Source organism: Ahaetulla prasina, chromosome 1 (genome assembly GCF_028640845.1).
Source record: "Ahaetulla prasina isolate Xishuangbanna chromosome 1, ASM2864084v1, whole genome shotgun sequence".
Taxonomy (NCBI): Eukaryota; Metazoa; Chordata; class Lepidosauria; order Squamata; family Colubridae; genus Ahaetulla; species Ahaetulla prasina.
The window spans coordinates 179,861,292-179,886,730 of NC_080539.1; the positions used below are offsets into that span (position 1 = coordinate 179,861,292).

General features: G+C 36.9%; 1 protein-coding gene across 3 annotated transcripts; it reads left to right on the forward strand.

Annotated features, from left to right (window-relative positions):
* Positions 1-24,306, forward strand: LOC131198420 (cytochrome P450 2K1-like). 3 transcript variants are annotated; one of them, XM_058183048.1, is made up of 10 exons: positions 1-99; positions 6,251-6,475; positions 7,172-7,334; positions 8,176-8,325; positions 11,379-11,539; positions 16,848-17,021; positions 19,136-19,280; positions 20,404-20,588; positions 20,852-20,993; positions 23,838-24,306. In XM_058183048.1, exons 2-10 carry the CDS (start codon positions 6,293-6,295, stop codon positions 24,023-24,025), a joined length of 1,491 nt encoding a protein of 496 aa, XP_058039031.1. In that variant the 5' UTR covers positions 1-99; positions 6,251-6,292; the 3' UTR covers positions 24,026-24,306. The 3 variants fall into 3 exon arrangements, with proteins under 3 accessions (XP_058039031.1, XP_058039050.1, XP_058039040.1); XM_058183057.1 differs by having other exon boundaries at positions 40-99; positions 6,402-6,475; XM_058183067.1 differs by lacking the exon at positions 8,176-8,325.
* Positions 24,307-25,439: the final 1,133 nt, after the last annotated feature.

Here is a 25,439-nt window from a genome sequence, read left to right on the forward strand (position 1 = left end):
CAGAGGCTGAGTGGGACCATTGCGCTCTGCTCAGCCTCACTGACCCTCTCCAAGACTGTCTGCGCAGGACACCCACTTTTCGAGTGTCGGACAGCCTCGGTGAGTCTAAGGAGCGCAAGATCACACCCACAAAGGCTTCTCTTATCCGTGCCAAAAGCTGCTGCAAATAGATAAAAGGCTCTTTTTTTGGGGTGGAGGGGCGATCTCGCGCTGCTTCAGGCCTTCCGTCCCTTTGCAAAACCTTTTGGAGCAGAATAGCCTGAAGGGCTTCGCACCCCAAAGGCTTCTCTTCTCTTCCCTCCTCTCTTGCATGAGTGGAGCTGCGCGCGTGAGCGTGTGTACACCAGCCCACCAGTCACGCAGACACATTTCCTTCTCCCAGCCGGACTGCCAAGCCACTAAGATTAGAGACCGCTGCTCTAGAGATGATTTGCTCCTATCTATCACAGACTCCCTAATGGACAAACCAGCGCCTCACTTACAAGATAAGACTGAAATGTCCAACTGCTCCTATTCTGTCATACTTTAAAAGCCTCACCCTTATCACGTGACTCCAAAAACTAACTTACAGTAACAGGTATGCACATCACCAGTAGTTGTATCTAAAGAATAACAGTAATTCTCTAGTTCCCAGGCTTGCAATCTAGGCCTCTGAAGGGCTTCAAACATCATCCAGTCATCTCAAAAATACATCTCAAGTCCTGTGTTTGACCACTACCATTTCACAATAAGTGATGTCTTATCACATAGCTCAGCAACTTGAGGCCAAGATCACTACTAATTACTATTCTGGATCTCAGGGATCTAGAAGTAAGGCAACTGGGTCAGATATGGATTGACACATTGTTCTTCTCCCTTTCCTTGTAATGGCCACCCAGTGCCTTCTACCCTTGACCTGCCACAATCCCCCAACCATGTAATCTAAACTTTTGAACGTGTTAACAATTTACAAGTTGTTTCATAACTAATAATCCCTGATTCTCAGCAAATTGTTCCAGACATTCAGCATGTGACAAGCAACATGGTTTGGAAAGAGGAAAACATGTTGAAGTCATGTGACAGTATAAGGCTATGGACAGGAGTCCACTAGCATAGTTATTTAAGAGCAACATTCCTAGAGCAATCATTCCAGTATAATGTAATGTTTTCCAAACGTTTTCTGACCAATTTCTGACCAAACTACTCAACAGAATTTATAAGGGATAACCCTTTGCTCAAGTTCAGATGGATAATTTCTTTCAAATATTTAAAACTCAATTGGAATGACTGTTTTAAAGAAAAGCATTTGAATTACAGCAGCCATTGCAAAGTATTCTTTTTATTTTTGAGGAAATGAAAAGACTTAAATGCTCTACTTTTTATTTTGGTTTTATCGGTAAAGTAACCAAAAAATATTTATTAATAGGCAGACCAATAACCTTAATCATGATCAAATAATTTTCAATACCAAAATAATACTTAATTCTAATTAGATTATTGTATTTGGCAAAAGTAGAATGAATATAAAGAAGGTTGAACTTTGATGTTGAAGAAGATTGCTGAGAATGCCATGGATAATTAAGACAAAAAACAAACAAATGAATCCTAGAACAAATCATTCATTCATTCATTCATTCATTCATTCATTCATTCATTCATTCATTCATTCATTTTCTCTGTTTCGTTCTATTTTTAATAAAGTACTTTTAACAAAATAAAAACAATGCAAATATTAAAGAAGAAAATAAAGAAGAATAGTGAAAAAGAAAAGTAAAAAAAGTAAAAAAGGAAAAGGAATGGTTTCTAATCGTTTTGACAGTTATAAAAGCATTTATATTTGTGGGGGGAAAAATCCTGGCCGGTTCCAAGCCGGGAGAAAGATGCTGGTAATAAAATGGAGGCTGACTAGTTGGCTGTTTATTTGGTTTCCAGAAACTTCAGTGATAGCAGCATGTCTCTGCGTTGGCTGACAAAATGGCTGAGTGAGTGGATAGATCTTTATAGGGTTTTGGGGGTTTGTGATTGAGATGCTCCAGGGGGTTGTGCAATGTAGTGAGCCTTGTGTCTTTTACTATTTCAACGGTGGTGGATTAATCCGATTACCGTATTTTTCAGAGTATAAGACGCACCGGAGTATAAGACGCACCTTAGTTTTTGGGGAGGAAAATAAGAAAAAAGCTGATTTGCAGGTGCATTGGCCTGCTGGAATACCCCCAATCAGCTATTCCCAGAGGTGAATTTTAGCAGCAGATTCCTTGGCTGTGAGTTCTGTGCCTTGCTTTTTCCGTTTGTTGTGAAAGTTAGTGCTTGGCAGGACAGAGTTGAATTTTGTTTTTAATTTTGATTTAGAGGCAAATGGTGCCTACTGGCATGCAATTGCTGGGTAGGGCAGAAACAGACTGGCAGCAGGTGCTTCAGGTTGAATGTCTATGAAGATTCTCCGTCATCCAGGTCATGGTTGTTCCAAAGGTGCTTTTTCAAGATCCAACTGGATTTTCTGGTTTTCCTTTGAAAACATTTCGCTTCTCATCCAAGAAACTTCTTCAGAGCTGAGTCAGAGCTTCAAAGAAAAACTAGAAAGTCCCGTTGCCTCTTGAGAAAGTACCTTTGGGACTTCAGGTTGAAGCCTCTGCCTTTCCCATCCTAGTCTGACAGTTTTTCTCCAGTGGGTTGGATAGTAGCGGTGTGGGCTCATGCGGGTGGGGGAACTAGTTAGGGGAGACCTGTGATGCAACCGACAAAAGTAAAACATTACAATTATACTACTGTGTAATGCAAGATTCCAGGTTCAATATTACTTCTGGTTTCTTTGGATGCAAATAACCTGTGCTGGTTAAGACTGGCATCATAAAAACTAAGATTTAGGTTCTCAAAGGGCTTTATGAGTCACAAAGCCATTTGTGCATTCCTGAATGCTGCCTAGGAATAAATTTATAAGCTGTTAAGGCAGCCGCTTCTTAAACTTTTCCTTTAGTTATCTAAAACCGCTTATCAGAATGTCTTATTCTGATTATGTTTCAGAAAAGAAGCCCCCAAACAGAACCTCAGAAAAAAAGCCTCTGAAGCTCTGTTTGGGGGCTTCTTTTCTGAAGCTTCTTTCAGCCTCTGAAACCTCCGTTTGAGAAGCTGGGTGGGGCTACATTCGAAGTATAAGACGCACCCAGATTTTCACCCTCTTTTTTGGGGGAAAAAGGTGCATCTTATACTCCAAAAAATACGGTATGTCCTAAAGGTCATGTCCTGTCTTTAGAATTTGGGTGGGGGAATGTAGAGTTTAATCCCATCAACTCAAACCTTCTGTGCATTTTGTTTATGAATAGATTGACCCAATCTTCCTGAATAGATACAAAATCTGCATTCCTAAAGGTCAGATATTTTCCTAGGGCAGGAAGCCTGGGACTGCTTTCTGCCTTTGTTAAGATTTTTTTCCATTTCTCCTTTGGGGAAATATAATATTCTGCCTCTTTTAATATTCAGAATATAGAATATTTTAATCTGGGGAGGGGGTGTCCCACATATTATTATTATTTATATCCCTCACTCCCTCCCTCACTGTATTATTTGTGTTTGTTATGTTCTCTGTAAAACCTTTAATAAAATATATTTTAAAAAGAGTAATATTGGTAAAATATCTTTGCATCTTTGAATTATCTGTATCATGGTGTTTTCATTTTGTAATTTTAATATCATTTTTTCTCTTTTTCTTCCCTCCGTTTATATGCCAATTATTTCTCTGGCCTGTTTGCAAATTCAACATTCTTTTGTTTTGCATAATTTATTATTACTTTAATTTCTCTTATTGTTAATAGGAACAATGGTCACTGTAATTTTTAATTTATTGTAAAGTAGCTTTCTGGGAATTTTTAAAATATTTCTTTCATTATTATCTCATCTAAAATTGCTTGTGTTTTCTTTTATCTCTTTTTTAGGCTTTCTATTATGTTTTTTTTTATTTTGTCACAACAGTATATACAATCATCAACATAAACAATAACCCATCATGAGAGAAAAAAGTATATATAAGTAAAAGTATAAGTAAAAGTATGCATATAATACTATAATGAAGAGAGCAATAGGACAGGAACGGTAGGCACTTTTGTGCTCTTATGCACGCCCCTTATAGTCCTCTTAGGAATGAGGTGAGGTCAATAGTAGACAGTTTTTGGTTGAAGATTTTGGGGTTTCGAGTAGAGACTATAGAGTTAGGTAGTGAGTTCCAAGTGTTAACAACTCTGTTACAAAAGTCATATTTTCTGCAATCAAGTTTGAAGCGGTTGACATTAAGTTTGAATCTATTGTTTGCTCTTGTATTGTTGCGATTGAAGCTGAAGTAGTCTTTTATAGGAAGGATATTTCAATAGATGATTCTCTGTGTTAAACACAGATCATGTCGGAGTTGGCGGAGTTCTATGTTTTCTAAACCCAGGATTTCAAGCCTGGTGGTATAAGGTATTTTGTTGTTTTCGGAGGAGCGAAGAACACTTCTAGTAAAATATTTCTGGATACGTTCGATAGTATTAATGTCAGAGATGTGGTATGGGTTCCAGACAGATGAGCTGTATTCAAGAATAGGTCTGGCAAATGTTTTGTATGCTCTGGTTAGTAGTGTAGAGTTTTTGGAAAAGAAGCTACGTAAAATTAAGTTTACAACTCTTAGAGCTTTTTTTGCTATGTAATTGCAGTGGGCTTTGGCATTTAGGTCATTTGATATGAAAACTCCAAGGTCTTTGACAGGGAGGGGGTCATCAGTAAGGTAATGTCCATCAAGCTTGTACTTGATGTTGGGGTTCTTTTTATCAATATGTAAGACTGAGCATTTGCTGGTTGATATTTGAAGTTGCCAAGTTTTAGACCAATCGGAAACAAAGTCAAGGTCATTTTGAAGAGTAGAAGTATTGTTAGTGGTATTGAATAGTTTGACGTCGTCAGCGAAGAGAACACAATGACTTGAAATGAGGTCACAGAGATCATTTATGTATAGTATGAAGAGTGTTGGTCCAAGAACACTACCTTGTGGAATGCCACTTTTGACAGGAACAGGATTTGATAGAGCGTTGCCAATTTTGACCACTTGTTGTCTGTTTGATAGGAAGGCATTTATCCAACTGTGTAGAGGTCCCGAAATGCCGTAGGATTTTAGTTTTAAGAGAAGTTTGTCATGTACTACTGAGTCAAAAGCTTTGCAGAAGTCTATGTCGATTGCATCTATTGCTTTTCCTTGATCAAGGTTGGTAGTCCATGTGTTTTTGCAGTGGAGAAGTTGTAAGTTACAAGACAATTTTTTTCTCCATAAAAGCTTTATTTGCATCTCAAACCCTCCTTGGGTCTGTATCTTTATTAAAATGATCACCCAAAAAATCTTTTAACTCCTTTTTGCAATATCTAAGTGTGTATATTATCTAGCATCAGCATTTTTGTGTCTCCATGCATCTACAAGATCTATGTTGTCCATCATATATATATCAAATTGGAAATTATCTCATATCTATTTTAATAACTTTTTCAGAACTTCTGTTCACATGCTGATACACTTCTTTAGCCTAAAAGAACCAAATTTCAGCCATTTATGATGATCAACAATGCATCATTACTCCTTTGTTGTCCACTCATGGGCAAATGCCAAGAAAGCTGCCCTTAGAAATGTGAGCTTTTTTAAAAATTGTGTGGCAGCCCCTACCTACAACATCTTTTTCACATATAAGGTTACATAATTCTCCAAATTAAATTGCCCCAAGCCAAGAGGAAATACAACACAGAAACTTGTTTGATTAAAATAAGATATTATATGTAGACTATAAGAAATACATCCTGCTCCCCATTCAGATAACCAGAGTCATGGAAAATTCCCCAACATAATGTGAAAAGATTGAATAATTATTCAACAAGGCATGCCTGTGTTGATTCTGGGCCCAGTCTTGGTTAATTTGATGCGATTTATTTGGTTCCTTGACTAAACAGTGAACATTTACCCCTGAAGATTCTGTTAATTATTGTTTCAAGCATGAAAATTTCACAATAGGTTGTGTACTCAGTAAAAGCAATTATAACAGATTATTAACATCTGTCTACAATTTGTTACATTGTGGAGTGAAAAGGAGTTTAAACCTATTTGCAAAACTTTCTGAGTTAAACTAACAGACATATATCAGGAAACTTAGAGTCAAATTAAACTAAGGCAAAGGTTGCTGAGTATATATGTCAATATGATGATTCTGTAGAAATAGTAGCTGGGATATGTCTAATGCAATGCTTGTTTCATTTCAATTTACAGAAGTCATTTCAATTGCTACTGAAAACTGCTCTGTGAAAGGAAATGGATTGGATTGGACCCATTCTAATATTATTACTATTTATTCTTGCAATTATGTTCATTTTGACAAAGGGCAGTTCCTGGAATAACAACTGCCCCAATCTCCCTCCAGGACCCAGGACCATACCCATTTTGGGAAATCTGCACATGATGGATCTGAAGAGGCCTCACAAAACAATGATAGAGGTAAAGCCTGATAATTAAGAAGGATGAAGGTTCTTTGCCAAAGTTTACTTGCCACAAATTTGTGAATACTGAATTAAGTTTCATGTGTTGCCTGTTGGTTTTTCATCTTTATGCAAATGTTTAAAAAGGGAGAATTTATCTGGTATTTAAATTCATTTAAATTTTACAGGAGGATTATTCCAAGAAAAGCAATTTGTTAGAGGGTTCCAATTTTTCTCATAATGTACTCAAATTGGAAGAGATGGATAAAAAGCCCTTGAACTCTCGGGCATATTCTTTAAGTTCTTTCTTTAAGAACTTCACACAATCAGCTTCAACAACTACTAGGAATAATTGGAAAGTTTTTGTGTGACCCTTTCAACAATCTAGCAGAGACCCAATTTCTCTTTTAAGAAATCCCACTGTGTGTCTAGACCCCTTTAAAACTTACATTTTAAAATGTATCAGTTTGATATGATTTAGTGTGCAAGCATCCTTTTACTACGTAAGTGTTTTTCTTTGTTTTATATAATTATATATGGTATATATAAAGGTACTGACCAAAATAACAGCTTCATAATGTGCCATAAAAAGAAAAGAAAAGAACATGACCTCAGTCTTGGAACTGTGATACATGCTTTTTAAAACAAAATTCTACCTATGTGAGTCTAATTGTTGATCAAAATTGTCTTTTGTTTTTCATCTGCTATATCTCAGTTGTCAAAAGAATATGGTCCCATTTTTCGTCTTAAAATGGGATTCCAGGAGATGGTGGTGCTGACTGGCTATGAGACGGTCAAAGAGGCTCTAGTGAACCAAGCTGATGCGTTTGCAGAGAGAGCCTCCGTCCCCTTTTTTGAGGATGTTGCAAAGGGCTTTGGTGAGTTGTTTCATTTTGGATTGTAGCTGGCATTACTTGCAGATGTGCAATCGCTGCCATGGAGACATTTTCATAGGTAGTAACGTAAAAGGACTAGGAAACTTGTGGAGATCCAATCCAAAGAGTGACCACTTCTACTACATCTAGTCGTTACTAGGGGAAGCTGGAGAATAAAAAGACAACACAGCATTGCACTAACAGCATGAATCATATACAGAAACAAACCCACAACAGATTTGGTTCTGCTTTTTTTTTGAAAATTTGGGGTGTGGAAGGTCCTAGTGGTTTGTCTGCATTTTTCTGTATATTTCTCTTCGTATACATAGTTATGCTTATTTCTGTTCCCCAATATTAATTTTTATCCATCTCTCAAGGATCATTTCTCCATAACATATATATAATGTGCACAGCACAGACATGCATTGCCACAGAATCCGTTTTAAAAAATACTTTGACGATATTAGACCCAAGCTATGGAATGGAGAATTTGCAATGCTTATTTCAAGTGTATAGTGAGTCTTGGGACTGGTTCATTTGTGGATTTTTCTCTCTGTGTGCGCGCCTGTGCGTGTGTGTGTTTCTCCCAAAGCTTCACTCCATTTGGATCATAATCTGCCATGTCTTTTGGCAAGAGACCCCAGGCTATTTTACACATTGAACTTTAGCACTTACTTATATAGACAGCATTTTTTTTAAAGCATATCTTCAGTACAGAGTATTTCCAATGCTTCAGGAAAGAGATGAATAAGTGTTTTGGTATAAGGACCACATGCAGGTTTCTACGCTCTTCGTTTCTGATGCTGTAACAATGTTGGAAATAACTTCAGGAATTATTCTTCAGGCATTATTTTTTCTCATGGTGAGAACTGGAAAGTGATGCGACGGTTCGCATTATCCACCTTACGGGACTATGGAATGGGCAAGAGGACCATTGAAGACAAAATCACAGAAGAGTGCAATGTCTTAACGAAGACAATTGAGACCTATGCAGGTGGGTTGGTGTTTCCTCCTGATGCTCTATTGGAGCATCTTTCCGGACAAAAGTAGAATGGAAATAGCTTCATTGTGTTATATCAAATGAACAAGGGTTGCTTTTGGAATACTTTCCCTCCAACAATTCTTAAATCCATTTTCCCTATAAATATGCTTAGTTGTCTAATGTGTGCTAAGTAGGATTTTTCTTGAATTAATATTTGTATAAACCTAACACATGTCAAATCCTTCTGGTAGCATTCATATCAAAAACAATTTCTAATTCTATATTCTCGAATAAGGTGCAAGAAACCAGAGCGACTTTAAGAGTAGGCCAAAGCAGTTTCGTTATTGTTGATCACCTATATTACAAGAATTTCACCATTCTGGCTGCATTTCCTTGGGAACCAATAGATAAGTCTGGTCTATGATATTTCCTTCCTTGGAGCAATTCTATATTGCCACACTTTTAACTCCCCCATTTTCTTTAGCCTGCAATTCCACCACATCTAGTATGCACTAATGGTCTCTTTTTAATAAAAGTTCTAGGCTTAATTTTGGGTAAAATCAATTGAGGAATGTTAGGTTTGCATACCTATACATAAACATGAAAGTGTGTTGCACACTTAGACATATTAGAACAATAGAAATATTGTTTCTCCTGCTTTGGATCAATGATAATCATTTTGCAGTTTCTCAAGAACCAAAAGCATACAATTTACTTTTATTAAGTGATCTAGAATACATACTTCATATCTTACTAAATTCACCAATAAAAGTATCACTTCTAGATTGTCAATATTGGACTCTCTTATTGTTAGTTTAGCACAGTCATAAGGCTCAAACTGCAACTGATTCATTTATTCAGCATCACACCTCACTAGCAATTAACATAAAAAAGAAAGAATTCCATATTTTCCAAAATATTAGTCCCTAAATAATTTCAACTGATAACATTTGTTATATACCTTGCAGTGTTTGGGTTGAAAACTTCTGTGTGACCATAGGATAGTAACAAAAAGATACACAAAGCTCTAAACATTTGCACTTATGGTTCTCAGCATTTTTGCAATTCAGAAATGATCTGAATAAAACTTACCATCCATTGACATGAGAAATAGAAAAAAACAGATGCCCCATGATATAAAATTAATCTAAAACATTAAAGCTTATTTCTCTTGTCAAATGAGGTTTCACTTGGATACCATTTCTATATACCTACAAACTGTTTGCTTTTTGTTAAGACAGTTGCAATAAAGAAAGACATTTTTTTAAACAAAAGCAATATATAGTGTCTACAAACACTGTTCACTTTACTTCCCTATACTATTCTAGCCTTGTAAATCATATGTCTATCACTAGGTCAATACAGGGCTTTCTACATTGTCTTCTGTCCTTCAATCTTCTCATCACCCTACTTTTGAGGGTTTCCTTTACTCCATCCAGCCATAATATACTTGATCTTCCATCTACTCTCAACCCATTCATGCTTCTTAATAAATTAATTCTGTAATTTGATTTGCTTTCATTTTCTCTGTATAACTAAACTGCCTAAATGTGCTTCTTTTATTCCCCATTGCATCCACCTTATTTTTTGTGTTTCCTCTGACATACGAATTTCCATATAACCAAGTGGGCAGAAGCTTTCTCTTATACCCAGCAAATTTGATGCTCCTGATCAATGTTGAACCCTTTGCTGCACATGCCATTTATTCTCATGCATGTTTTTAATGCATCATGAACTATTCTTACCATATTTAGCACTCAGTTGCCAACTCATGGAAAATAAAGCATAAACCAGGTTTTTAAATAATAATATCAATAATATACAATAAACTACCTGTTCATGTCTACTTACGTCTAGTTTAGTTTAGTTTAATTTATTCAAGAACACACATTTTCATTGGAAGAGAATTTCTCCAAGTAAAACAACAAACCAACTTGTTATATTTCTGAAAATACAATGTAAAGTATATAAAGGAAGATGTTGAATTGTATCACAGATACTAAGTCTGTGTAGGGTTCATCTATGCAAATGTATTTCAGTTTCTGATAGGAATATATTTAAATTCAATAATCTGGAATATAAGGTTTAGGGCATAGTTATTTGAAGGGCTGCTTGCAGTGGTGGGTTTCAATTTTTTTTACTACCGGTTCTGTGGGTGTGGCTTGGTGAGTATGGCTTGGTGGGTGTGGCAGGGGAAGGATACTGTAAAATCTCCATTCTCACTCCATTCCAGGGGAAGGTTACTGCAAAATCCCAATTTCCTCCCAATCAGCTGGGACTTGGAGGCAGAGAATAGATAGGGGCGGGTTCAGTCAGAATGTTTACTACCGGTTCTCCGAACTACTCAAAATTTCCACTACCAATTCTCCAGAACTAGTCAGAACCTGCTGCCTTCTGGCTGCTTGTATTCCATAGTTTCCACTCAGCCAGTTTGTGCTAGCAGAGTTGGTGTGCTCCAGGTTCCTTCAATGAAGCAGTGCCATTTGTTAGGATGCAGGAAGCATACCTTCTGTGTTGTGGCACCTGCCCTCTGGAACAAAATCCCCCTTGAAATCCATGTGGGTTCTACCTTGTTGGTGTTCTATAAGGATTTGAAGGCTCGTTTGTTCTCTCAGACCTTGAATTAAAGGGGATGGAGTCTCTTTTTGAACATGTTTTTATATTGAGCAACTAGATTCCACCTTGGTGCAGGTTTTTGGAATTGTGTGTTTATGTTTATTATATGGTGAGTTGTCCAGAATTGGTTTGGAGTCAGGATAGGCACCTAAATAGCACTGTTACCTAGTTTGGTAATGAAATGTTTACAAGAAAACAACCAAGTTTAGAGAACACCAGACCCCAAAGTTACTCTAATCTGTGTTCAGAAACTACAATTGTGCCTTTGTAGTAATGAAATACTTTCCCCAATTTCTTAACTTAAATATTTCTAATTTCATCAATACTGGCTATAAGCTTTTATGGTGAATGTTTCCTTTATGTAATCTGACTCTGAGTCTAAATGCAGTGAAAAGTAACTTTAATCCTGGCATTTTTTTCACAGTCTTGTTTTATTTTTCATTGGTCAGGAAAACCATTTGATATCACAACAATAATGGGAGCTGCTGTTTCCAATATCATCGTTTCTATTTTATTTGGCAAGCGATATGACTATGAAGATGCCACATTTCTACGACTACTGAAGCTATTCAGTGAAAATATCCAACTTTCAAAAACCTTTGATATTCTGGTAATCTCATTTGTCATTTGAAGAAAAAAATTGTGACATAGAGGCAGCTTAATGTGTGTCATTGAGCCCTTTTTTCACTGCCATATATATTTCTGTATGTATACTTAAAGAAGGCTTAATTCCATTATTCTCTCAATATATAAAAATTGATAAGTGGAACCTTCTAATTATCATTCAGTTAGTTTTCTTTTATAGCAAACTATAGAATATGGCAGATATTTATACCGTAATTTTTTTAATAGACTGTGCTCAAATACCATAAGTGCCTGAACACTATGGTGTGATGAAATGTTATAATCTGCCAAATGGAGTGGTCTCTCTGGTCTTCAAAGATTTAGAGGTGATTTTGACTATATCTCTCAAAATAAGTTTTGGAAAAAAAATTAATAGCCTCTATTTTTGATCTCGAAGTGATTATGATATTACATCAAGGCTTGACCAGGATAATTGCAATAGGGAATGAATACACCCCATTTCAACCTGTAAAGCAGTGGTAGTCAACCTGGTCCCTACCGCCCACTAGTGGGCGTTCCAGCTTTCATGGTGGGCGATAGGGGTTTTGTCCGATACTGAAGCACTTTCCTTTTTTTTTAATTTAATTGACTTTTTAAAAAATTTTCATAGCATTATTTAAAAACATCTTCATTAGGTTTTCATAAAATTCCCCGTGACAATTTAAATTTCTGAAAATATACTATTTGTATCGCCCACACATAAGTTTACTTCACGTTACGTAAGTGAAACTAAATGGCGCTATAGTGTGACCGCAAACAAAAGAGCCTCGTCCCAGAATAGCTCGTGCATCTCCCCCCACACCACTCAGCTGTAACAGACAAGCAGAGCTGGTAGCCAGTGCCCTCCCCACCCCAATCCACGATGCACGAGAGTCATGCGCAGACGATGATACATGGCACATTATTGTGGAACCGGTGGGCGGTTAGAAAATTTTACTACTAACAGAGATACAAAAGTGGGCAGTAGGTATAAAAAGGTTGACTACCCCTGCTGTAGAGGGATCAAGGAAAGGTAACCCCTTAGTATTTAACCTTTTTCTTAAAAATAACAGATTTTCATCCTCCATAAAATAAATAAAACAGTTGGAAAAGACCTTGCGGTCCCACGCCTTGTTCAGGCAGGAGACCTTATAGCATTCTGGACAAATCTCTTAAAAACCTTAGTAATGCAGCACCCACAACTTTTAAAACCAAGCTGTTCCACTGATTAATTGTTATCATTATCAGAAAAATTCACCTTCCTTCTAGGTTGGCTGTCTTCTTGATAAGTTTCTATTTGCTCATTTTTGTAAAGAAATTGTTCACTATGAGTCCTAGATCACTCTCTCAGTTACCTCTGTTGAGCCATATTCCGTCTATTCTATACCTGTGCATTTCTTTTGTTTTGTTTTTGCCTAAGTATAAAGCCTTACTTTTCTCACTCCTGAATTGCATTTTGTTGGACAGAACCCAGTGATCAAATCTGTCAAGATTCTTTTGGATCTTGAGCCTATCTCTTACAGTGTTGACTATTCACTCCCAGCATGGTGTTGCCTGCAAATTTGATTAGTTTCCCTCCTACTCCTTCATTGAAGAGTATTGAGTCAAAACAGAACCTTGGGATAACCCAATGCATGCTTCCCTCCATATAGATGTAGTTCCATTGAGGACTACATGCTGATTGCAAGAGACAGTTGTGAACCCACCTGGTAGTGATGCTGTCTATCCCACATTTTTCTATATTACCAAGAAGTAGGTTGTGGTTTATTTTGTCATATGCTTTACTGAAGTCCAAGGATACTATATCCACACATTTCACTGGTCCATTAATTTAGTCATTGGTCCATTAATTTTGTTAAAGAATGCAGGGAGATTTGTCTGGCATGATCTGTTTTTGCCAATCCGTGTTGCCGTCCAGTAATAGCCTTGCTTATTTCTAGGTATTCACAGATCCATTGTTCGATTATCTTTTCCAGGATTTTCCCAGGTATTGATGTCAAGCTGATTGATTTGTAGTTTCTTAGATCCATTCTTTTTTTGCTTTTTGAAGATGGGAATCACATCAGTTCTTTTACAGTTCTCTGGTAGTTCCTCAGTGTCCCAGGAGCTTGAAAGATATGGCTCAGTGTTTCCAATAGCATGTCTGCATGCTCCTTCAGAACTCTGGGATGCACGCCATTTGATACTAGGGACTTGAACTCATCTAGGGTGGATTGATGTATTTCCGTTTTTTTGCCTATTTTGATTTGTATTCCTAATCTGTCTTTTACGGTACTGCTTTCAATAGATTGGACTGTGTTTTTTTTTTTCCTTTTTGGAAAGACAGATGCAAAGAATGAAATAAGGAATTCTGCTTTCTCCCCGCTGCCTGTCACCTCCTTGCCAGCCTCTTCCATAATTTCCTTGGCTTTTTTCTTGTTCTTTTTACAAGTTGAAAGAAACTTTGTTTTAATAATTTTTGATATTTGTTGCAAGTCAACAAATGGATTCCATACTCACAGAATATATTTCAATCTCTCATAAGAAAAAGATACCTGTACGTCAAATATCCACTATAAACACACAGGCAATAAGAATTCATAACCTGGATTATAAAAAATATTAATTCCTATTATTAATGAAGAAGTTACTGTTTTATTTTGTTAGATACTTCAATGGTAGAACCTCTATCTGCTGGTAGAATTTCTATCTGGGCCTTTAGCCTGAGTGGTGTCTTCTTCTTTACAGCTTTGATTGTTTTGGTTTCATGTGATTCTTTATGCATGCATTTTAGTTATATATGCTTAAATCCTTGTTACCTTGGACTCAGATCATAAAGCAAACAACAATAACAATATCATCACATTATTGCAAAGCATACTCCTTGTCATGGATGTTTGCAGCAAAATTGCATCCAAAGGATGACATGAACATGATATCAGGATTCAAATTCCACTCTTATGTAGCTGCATGCAAACTTCTCAGTGAAGTATGCAAATCACTTTAACATCACGACTTCATGATGCACACTTCAACATTTCCTCTCCTTCCCTCTACCTGCTTGTGAATACACTCAGGTGGGAAGGATGGGAGCCTTCATTGCAAATAGTTTCTCCGTCTTTTTTTTTTCTTTATGCTGCACAACCCTAAAAGTACAAAACAGACAAGAACTTAATTTGGCTTCTTATACTGATCATTTCCATTGCTTGTTGGGGAATCAACAGGATGTGAGCAAGAGGAGCTCATTCAATAGTATGTTAAAAAAATGTGCACTTCCTCTTCCAATAACTGCATGGAATTTCAATCCCTGGGATTTGGGCCTCAATGAATTAGAAATACTGACTATCCATAGTTCTCCCTCAATCATATATTTTTTTTATTACTGTGATTTATTTGTATAGACATATGGGCCACATGTATTCACTCGATGTCCAACTGAGAAATATATTCAAAGTATTCAAATTCCACTCTTATGTAGCTGCATGCAAACTTCTCAGTGAAGTATGCAAATCACTTTAACATCACGACTTCATGATGCACACTTCAACATTTCCTCTCCTTCCCTCTACCTGCTTGTGAATACACTCAGGTGGGAAGGATGGGAGCCTTCATTGCAAATAGTTTCTCCGTCTTTTTTTTTTCTTTATGCTGCACAACCCTAAAAGTACAAAACAGACAAGAACTTAATTTGGCTTCTTATACTGATCATTTCCATTGCTTGTTGGGGAATCAACAGGATGTGAGCAAGAGGAGCTCATTCAATAGTATGTTAAAAAAATGTGCACTTCCTCTTCCAATAACTGCATGGAATTTCAATCCCTGGGATTTGGGCCTCAATGAATTAGAAATACTGACTATCCATAGTTCTCCCTCAATCATATATTTTTTTATTACTGTGATTTATTTGTATAGACATATGGGCCACATGTATTCACTCGATGTCCAACTGAGAAATATATTCAAAGTATTCAAATTCCTTAATATATTTTTTATTACTGTGATTTATTTGTATAGACATATGGGCCACATGTATTCACTCGATGTCCAACTGAGAAATATATTCAAAGTATTCAAATTCCACTCTTATGTAGCTGCATGCAAACTTCTCAGTGAAGTATGCAAATCACTTTAACATCACGACTTCATGATGCACACTTCAACATTTCCTCTCCTTCCCTCTACCTGCTTGTGAATACACTCAGGTGGGAAGGATGGGAGCCTTCATTGCAAATAGTTTCTCCGTCTTTTTTTTTTCTTTATGCTGCACAACCCTAAAAGTACAAAACAGACAAGAACTTAATTTGGCTTCTTATACTGATCATTTCCATTGCTTGTTGGGGAATCAACAGGATGTGAGCAAGAGGAGCTCATTCAATAGTATGTTAAAAAAATGTGCACTTCCTCTTCCAATAACTGCATGGAATTTCAATCCCTGGGATTTGGGCCTCAATGAATTAGAAATACTGACTATCCATAGTTCTCCCTCAATCATATATTTTTTTATTACTGTGATTTATTTGTATAGACATATGGGCCACATGTATTCACTCGATGTCCAACTGAGAAATATATTCAAAGTATTCAAATTCCTTAATATATTTTTTATTACTGTGATTTATTTGTATAGACATATGGGCCACATGTATTCACTCGATGTCCAACTGAGAAATATATTCAAAGTATTCAAATTCCTTAATATATTTTTTATTACTGTGATTTATTTGTATAGACATATGGGCCACATGTATTCACTCGATGTCCAACTGAGAAATATATTCAAAGTATTCAAATTCCACTCTTATGTAGCTGCATGCAAACTTCTCAGTGAAGTATGCAAATCACTTTAACATCACGACTTCATGATGCACACTTCAACATTTCCTCTCCTTCCCTCTACCTGCTTGTGAATACACTCAGGTGGGAAGGATGGGAGCCTTCATTGCAAATAGTTTCTCCGTCTTTTTTTTTTCTTTATGCTGCACAACCCTAAAAGTACAAAACAGACAAGAACTTAATTTGGCTTCTTATACTGATCATTTCCATTGCTTGTTGGGGAATCAACAGGATGTGAGCAAGAGGAGCTCATTCAATAGTATGTTAAAAAAATGTGCACTTCCTCTTCCAATAACTGCATGGAATTTCAATCCCTGGGATTTGGGCCTCAATGAATTAGAAATACTGACTATCCATAGTTCTCCCTCAATCATATATTTTTTTATTACTGTGATTTATTTGTATAGACATATGGGCCACATGTATTCACTCGATGTCCAACTGAGAAATATATTCAAAGTATTCAAATTCCTTAATATATTTTTCTTCTGTCATTATTTCAGATACATAATATGTTTCCCAGGTTAGGGCTCCTTTTGGGTTCTCATAAGATAAGACTGAACAATAGAAAGGAACTCCATACTTTCCTACAAGCCACTTTTAGAGAACATCTCAATGATCTTGATGAAAATGACCAGAGGAGTTTTATTGATTCATTTCTTGTTCGACAAAGAGAGGTAATGGATTATTTATAAATGTCTGGAGTTACTGATATTTGTTTGTACACATTTTAAAAAGCTACCTCCAGATAAACTACATGCAGGTTGTTTAAGACCCTTCCTTTAGCAAAGTAGAAGAAAACTAATTTCTGGCAGCTTCATTCTCACTTCATTTCTTTGTTTCACAGTCTGCAGCACTAGGGTCAAACCCAATTAAATTTCCCCATTAAAAATATCCTCAATAGAGAAGCATAGGGTCTATTCTGGGTGGCTCCAAGGACTTTTCATTTGGGGATATTTACAGTCAACCCTTCAGTGCAGTGTGTGAACATTTTTTGCCTTTAAATATATAGAATAGAATAGAATATAATTTTATTGGCCAAGTGTGATTGGACACACAAGGAATTTGTCTTGGTGCATATGCTCTCAGTGTACATAAAAGAAAAGATACGTTCATCAAGGTACAACATTTACAACACAATTGATGATCAATATATCAATATAAATCATAAGGATTGCCAGCAACAAGTTATAGTCATACAGTCATAAGTGGAAAGAGATTGGTGATGGGAACTATGAAACGATTAATAGTAGTGCAGATTCAGTAAATAGTCTGACAGTGTTGAGGGAATTATTTGTTTAGCAGAGTGATGGCCTTGGGGAAAAAACTGTTCTTGTGTCTAGTTGTTCTGGTGTGCAGTGCTCTATAGCGTCGTTTTGAGGGTAGGAGTTGAAACAGTTTATGTCCAGGATGCGAGGGATCTGCAAATATTTTCACGGCCCTCTTCTTGATTCGTGCAGTATACAGGTCCTCAATGGAAGGCAAGTTGGTAGCAATTATTTTTTCTGCAGTTCTAATTATCCTCTGAAGTCTGTGTTTTTCTTGTTGGGTTGCAGAACCAAACCAGACAGTTATAGAGGTGCAAATGACAGACTCAATAATTCCTCTGTAGAATTGGATCAGCAGCTCCTTGGGCAGTTTGAGCTTACTGAGTTGGCGCAGAAAGAACATTCTTTGTTGTCCTTTTTTAATGATGTTTTTGATGTTAGCTGTCCATTTGAGATCTTGCGATATGATAGAACCCAGAAATTTGAAGGTTTCTACTGTTGATACTGTGTTGTCAAGTATTGTGAGAGGTGGAATTATGGAGGGGTTTTTCCTAAAGTCTACCACCATTTCTACGGTTTTGAGTGTGTTCAGTTCCAGATTGTTTTGGTTGCACCACAAGGCTAGTCGTTCGACCTCTCGTCTATATGCGGATTCGTCATTGTCTCGAATGAGACCAATCACTGTTGTGTCATCTGCTAACTTCAGTAGCTTAACAAATGGATCATTGGAGATGCAGTCATTGGTATACAGAGAGAAGAGAAGTGGGGAGAGCACACAGCCTTGGGGGGCCCCTGTGCTAATTGTACAGGTATTTGATGTGATCTTGCTTAGCTTCACCTGCTGCTTCCTGTTTGTTAGGAAGCTTGTGATCCACTTACAAGTCTGTTCCGGTACCTGTAGCTGGTTTAGCTTAGTTAGAAGAATGTCTGGAATGATGGTATTGAATGCTGAACTAAAGTCTACAAAAAGGACCCTTGCATAGGTCTTTGGAGACTCAAGATGTTGTAGGATGTAGTGCAGAGCCATATTAACAGCATCATCTGTTGATCTATTTGCTCGGTATGCAAATTGCAAGGGGTCTAAGAGCGGATTCGTGATGGTTTTCAGGTAGGAAAGCACTAGCCTTTCAAAGGTTTTCATGATGCATATGCAACAGGACTGGGTGTTTTGTTAATATGATTTATTGGATTAGGGATTTTCTGTCTTCACTGTGAGTTGTATTGTGTTGGAGGGGTGCACTGAGGGAGCTCAACCAATCTCATGTATTGGTTGTGCATTGACAATAAAGATTTGAATTGAGAACTTCACTTTTTTTTTCCATTCCAGTTAATGTTTGAAGCACAGTGTCTCTCAGTTTGTTTTGGGACTACAACTTCAATAATCCTTTATCATTTTGTAAAAGGGAGCAGATTTGTAGGGCAATATATTATCCATTCAAGAAGTAGCCTCTCAGCCTTCTGGAATTTACATCACATCAATACATTAAGTTTCCTTGCTGGTGTTTTTTCTTGGTACAATTTAGGAGAAGAAGAAGACGACTACTTCATATTTCCACTATGAAAACTTTAGAAGTGTTGTGAGTAATTTATTTGCTGCTGGTATGGAAACAACTTCAAATACTCTGCGCTGGGCCATACTCCTAATGATGAAATTCCCAGGAATTCAAAGTAAGTTTTATTTTATTGCTTTTCACGCTATTGCCTACAACTTAAATAGTGATGCTTCTGGAAGGGGGATCAAGTATCCTTTCCAATAAGAAACATTAAATATGTTTCTAGCAATTAGCATGTACAGAACTAATTCAGAAATCTTTATGGGGATTTATGGCTTGGAAAGTTTAATAAAAATATCATAGTTTGAAAAGGAAATTCAACTTTTGAAATATATTTTATTGTAATATAAATTAGTTAACAAAATTCTTAGTGCATTGCCACTAAATCTGGAAAAATGATCTGACTTGATCATTAAGTTTTAAACAATTTGTTCATTTTAGCTTTCTGGGGTACAATGAAAGTCCAGTGATAAAACATCTTACATCAGGTTTCTCTGTGTATCACATTCAGTGTACATGCGATGCTGTTTTTTTCTATTGATATTTCCATTGTTTGCATATATGTATACATGTAAATCCTGCATCCAATGTGTTCCCATCCTACAATGAACCAAGACTGATAAAATTTTCTATGAACAATAATGTATTTTACCTATGATCAAGACACAGCTCTACATGGTCCACTCAACAATTCATTCTGGCTTGAGAATGAGAGTTTGGTACAATGGTTATTGCATCAAGTTAGAAACCAGGAGTTTGTGAGTTCTAGTCCTGCCTTAGGCACAAAAGCCACCTGGGTGACCTTGGGCCAATCACTCTAAGCCCAACCCACCTCATAAGGTTGTCCTTTTGGTGCAAATAGGTGGTGGAAGAGGTATTAGGAAGTTTTGCCACCTTGAATTACTTATAAAATAATAAAGGTGGGATAAAAATCTAATAAATAAAAAGGAAATCAACACAGATCACATATTAGTATCACCAAGTCTCTACTAAAATGTCCATGGATACATAGCCTTCTCTTCTAATGTTGCAGAAGAAATATTTCTGACTGCACTAAAGCAGATTGAAATGTTTACAAAAAGACCTTACCATATTTAGAAATTGTCACTAACAATAACATTTTATCCTTCTATTTTTTCTTTGATATATGATCAAGTTTATTCATGTTTTAGTACCAGTATCAAAAAATGTCCACAATTCTGATTGTTTAAATATATACTATTGATTTCTTCTGCCAGGGAAGGTCCAAGAAGAAATTGCAAAAGAGATTGGGATTCGTCAGCCAAGGACAGAAGACCGAATCAAAATGCCTTATACTGATGCAGTAATTCATGAAGTTCAAAGGTTTGCTGATATTGTTCCAAGCAATTTGCCCCATGCAACCACCGTGGATGTAACTTTCAAAGGCTTCTTCATTCCCAAGGTGAGCAGTATGAAATCACTACATAATACAAGATTTAGTCTATTTTTTACAGTATAAGGTAGAATTTTGTTAGAGTACTATGCAGTTTTTACTAACTAGGATAAACCTTTTTCAACATGTGCATTTTTCCATGCCTAGCATATACCTCTCATTATTTAAAAATCCATACATTTGCAATATCTCCTTTAAAATTTTGAAAATTTTCTATAGGAATGTATTAAATAGACACACCTTAATATAGTTCTTCCCCTTTCAATGTTTAGGGAATGCAGATTGTTCCATTGCTATCATCAGTGCTCCATGATGAATCCCAATGGGAGAAACCCTATGAATTCTATCCTGAACATTTTCTTGATGCTGAAGGAAAATTTGTGAAAAAAGATGCATTCATGCCTTTCTCTGCAGGTAAGATTATCTGTACATGTGTGATTGTGTCCAGTAATAAACAGCCCTTCTTTGGGAAAAAATCTTTACAAGAGATCATGGAACATTTAAAGAGCAACAGCAACAACAGCAATAAAAATTCAGTTGAATGGTCTTCATTTAAGAAAGTTTGATATAATTTTGACCTTGTTTGGATGATTCTAGTATAAGACTTGAACTGGCTTCAAATTATTCAAAGATGGGTAGTAAAAGGTATAAGTCTCTAGCTGTTTGCAATTCCTGCAAAACAGTGGTGAAATCCAATTTTTTTTACTACCGGTTCTGTGGGCGTGGTTTGGTGGGTGTGGTGTGGTTTGGTGGGTGTGGCAGGGGAAAGATACTGCAAAATCTCCATTCCCACCCAATCCAGGGGAAGGATACTGCAAAATCTCCATTCCCACCCACTCTGGGGCCAGCCAGAGGTGGTATTTGCCAGTTCTGCGAACTACTCAAAATTTCCGCTACCGTTTCTCCAGAACCTGTCAGAACCTGCTGGATTTCACCCCTGCTGAAAAGGTTATTAGGGTTTTCACGTTGAAAAGAAGAATTAGCCTGAGGAGAAAAAAGACTTGATTGTGTGGCGTCAGGGTGTAAATCAAAATCTATACCTAATATTGCCTAAGTGAAAGAGAAGCTGAGATCTGTATCTTTCCATACAATATAGATCTTATCAGTACATCACCAGAATTAAGTCAGAAAAGCATAGGAAAATAGCATAAAAGTGACCATGGGGTGCAATGGTATGTGCACTGTGGTGATAAGGAATGTGGCAATCAGCTATTCAAATGCTATTCAATTACTAGCCAATCTCAGAATGCAAGTTCCATTGAAGTATATTTATGTAATTTAATAAATGCTAGGTATTGTTGAGAAACTTGTTGTGAGTTTTGAATGAACCAATGGAAGTGATAAAGCCATACAGAAGAATATTAAATCCACTTATTTAGGAAGCTTACTTATACTACACAGAGTTACAATGCCAATGAGACTTGAATCAATCCTCCAGCTCATACACAAGGAACATTCTGGTAACCAACAATTTGTGGAATTGTGGACTCCTTGGTACTCTCTGAGCTTGGTTGTTTGCTTGCAGACATTTTACTACACAACCAGGCAACATCATCAGTGTAAGTGATTATGGGGTTTGTTTCTGCTTGTATTGCCCAGCATTGGTGCAAATTTGGTTTTATCCTTGGTAGTTCCTTGATTAGGTTATTGTTTACTGTTTGATTGTTTGTCTGATGTTAATCCATGTTTGTTTTTTTATATTTTTATATGTTGGCTGCTAGAGAGGATGTATTTTGGGTTTTGGTTTCTTCTAGCTTTTTTATTCTTTTAAATGGCGAGTAAAAGTGGCTTTTCTCTGTCTACTGATGGCTGATTTGTCTCAAGCTTCCTAGAGCAGGGGTGTCAAACTCACATTGTCACGGCAGCGTCATGTGACATATCAGGACTTTTTTCTCCTTTGCTAAACTGGGCATGGCCAGCATGTGACGCATCTGGCCTATGGCCCGGGAGTTTGACAGCCCTGCCCTAGAGATGTTGGATTTAGTTTGGTCTAGGATGCTTACACTTTCTCAGTTGAAACTTTGAGTCTGTCCATGTGCTGTGAATTTAAGGAATTTAAGGTCTTCTGACTGCTGGTTGATGTCCATGGATATGCCTTGCTAGTATTCTACTTTTCTATCCTAAATAATGGCTGTTTCCTTAATATATGTTAAAAATCACTCCTGCATTTTTTTCCTCTTGAGCTACTGATTTTTTGGGATTTTTAAAGTTGTTTTGGAAGGTTTTTAATTGCTTTCTGTACTACATTGTGGTTGTAACAGGCTGTTGGTTGTTTCTGAGATGCTTTTGATGAATCTTAGAAATATTATTTTCCTAGCTTATGTTGAATATACTGTAGTGTGATTAGTTGTCAGAAGCTTTTTGATAATCCTGAGCTCAACCCTGAGCTACATATATTCTTTTCCGTTGGAGTTTATGGAATCACATTTTATTTCAATGGAAATAGCTTTGGGATAAATGCATAAAATATTCACGCAGCAGTGTTAATTTTAATAATACTAATCTTACCCCATCAATTTAATGGAATTTTAATCCATCTTTTCCTATTTACTGCAACATTTCCATCATTTTAAATATAATACAGCTAGTGACTTTGATTGCCATTTGAATTTTACATATGTTTTCCCCTAGCCCCTGCCCCAAATGATCTGTTAAACAGATGTATTCCTGTAATTGTAATCATGACATCTACAGTGAGATGCTTCTTTTCAGGGAATCAGTGTAGAAGGGTACTTATCAAAATTTGTCCTTCTTTTAAGATTATCATGATTCTACCAATTCTTATTTTATTGTTGCCCTTTTGTCTATTTTCATATCAACGTTCTGTCATAACTTTTCTTTTTGCTGATCTCTCCATGGCCATATGACATTGGGAAGCTATGCAGTGGTGGGATTCAATTTTTTTTACTACCGGTTCTGTGGGCGTGGCTTGTGGGCCTGGCATGGCATGTCTTGGTGGGCATGTCTTGATGGGCATGGCAGGGGAAGATACTGTAAAATCTCCATTCCCACTACACTCCAGGGGAAGGTTACTGCAAAATCCCCATTTCTTCCTGATCAGTTGGGACTTGGAAGGCAGAGACTAGATGGGGGTGGGGCCAGTCAGTGGTGGTATTTTTTGGTTCGCTGAACTACTCAAAATTTCCGCTACTGATTCTCCAGGACTGGTCAGAACCTGCTGAAACCCACCTCTGAAGCAATGTAAAACAGTTTAAGAAACCAATAAATCACATTTTTGTCATGTATTCTTTCTTCCAGGTCGGAGAGTATGTGCAGGTGAGAACCTTGCTAAAATGGAGCTCTTCCTCTTCTTTACCAGCCTCCTGCAAACATTTACCTTCCAGCCACCTCTAGGAATATCTAAAGATGATCTAGACCTGACCCCAGCAATTGGGGTTATAGTATCTCCTGTGCCCTATAAGACTTGTGCCATTCCACGTTCATAAAATACAAAATGTTCGTAACACCACTTCTGTGATTCTGTATGGTGATAATGTGATTCTGTATGGTTTTGGATTGAAAGATTGTTTGAAACTTTTAGTTACTTTAATTCATTATATTTTAAGCAATATAATTTTTTCTACAATAGTTATATATATATATGTATGTATATATTTGTTTGAAGAAATTATTGATTGCAATAATAACCCAGAAAGAATAATAAAACAAATTGATTGATATGCAACTTATCTGAAATAGAAAAGCAATACCAATAAAAAACAATGAGCTTTAATAATAAAGGGAATTCATTTCATGCAAAATGAAGAAGATTTATTTGGGAACAATTATTCCGAGGTATGTAGAAATCGAATGACAGATGTTACAACTTGGGAAAAAAGGGAATTCTTCTAGTTGGGATGAACATCTTGCTAAGGTTTAAGTTTTTGTTTCAAAGAATCCCAATGAAAATTGAAGAAAAGACAATATGCCACTGGCAGAAATGAGCAATACATTTTATACAGTCCAACAAAAGACCCAAGAGTAAGTTCAAAAGTTTGTAACATTGCAATAACGAGGTTGACAGCCGGCCAGTTATGTTACCAGGCTAGTTGTTTAACTGGGATAAAAGATTGAATTAGAACCTCTGATGGCTGGATTGATGAAATTTGCACTCAATGTTATATTCAGAAAAAGATTGGTATAATATGCAGTGGCACAGTGGTTTGAATGCAGTACTGAACGCTACTTCTGCTGATCATCGGCTGCCAGCAATTTGGCAGTTCGGGTCTCACTGGCTCAAGGTTGACTCAGCCTTCCATCCTTCCGAGGTCAGTATAATGAGGACCCAGATTGTTGGGGACAATATTACAGAGAGGGTTGTAAAGCACTATGAAGCAGTATGTAAGTCTAAGTGCTATTGCTACTGATGGTATATTTCTCTGGTGTTGGTTACCAGAATAAACAATTCATTCTCTATTGCCATGATGAGGAACCTATGGCAGGCGTGCCACATGTGGCACGCGGAGCCATATCTGCGGGCATGCGAGCCATTGCCCTAGCTCAGCTCCAGCGCACATGCGCACACCAGCCAGCTGATTTTCAGCTGGCCCTGCCCATGCCGCCTCTCTCCTCCCATGAGTCTCCACACAGCCAGTTCTGGATGCCAAGTAAGTACAGGGCTCACACAGATGCTCTGGGAGGGCGTTTTCAGCCTCTGGAGGGCCTCTGGTGGGGGGAGAGGCCATTTTTGCCAGTTCCTCTTCCTGTTCTTTCTTTCATTTCTTTTTTAGTTTGTATTAGATTTTACAATTGTAATTATAATCGTCAATAAAATTAGTATTAAAAATATTTGTTGCTAACAATAATGTTAGATGAACAATTATTCCGCTGCCTAGGCTTGGATTCCATAGCACTGGAACA

Coding starts and splice junctions, on each gene's coding strand:
- LOC131198420 (XM_058183048.1), top strand. CDS start 6,293: ATGGATTGGATTGGACCCATTCTAATATTATTACTATTTATTCTTGCA. Junction 8,326..11,378: donor GACAATTGAGACCTATGCAG/GTGGGTTGGTGT, acceptor TTCATTGGTCAG/GAAAACCATTTGATATCACA. Junction 11,540..16,847: donor CAAAAACCTTTGATATTCTG/GTAATCTCATTT, acceptor TCATTATTTCAG/ATACATAATATGTTTCCCAG.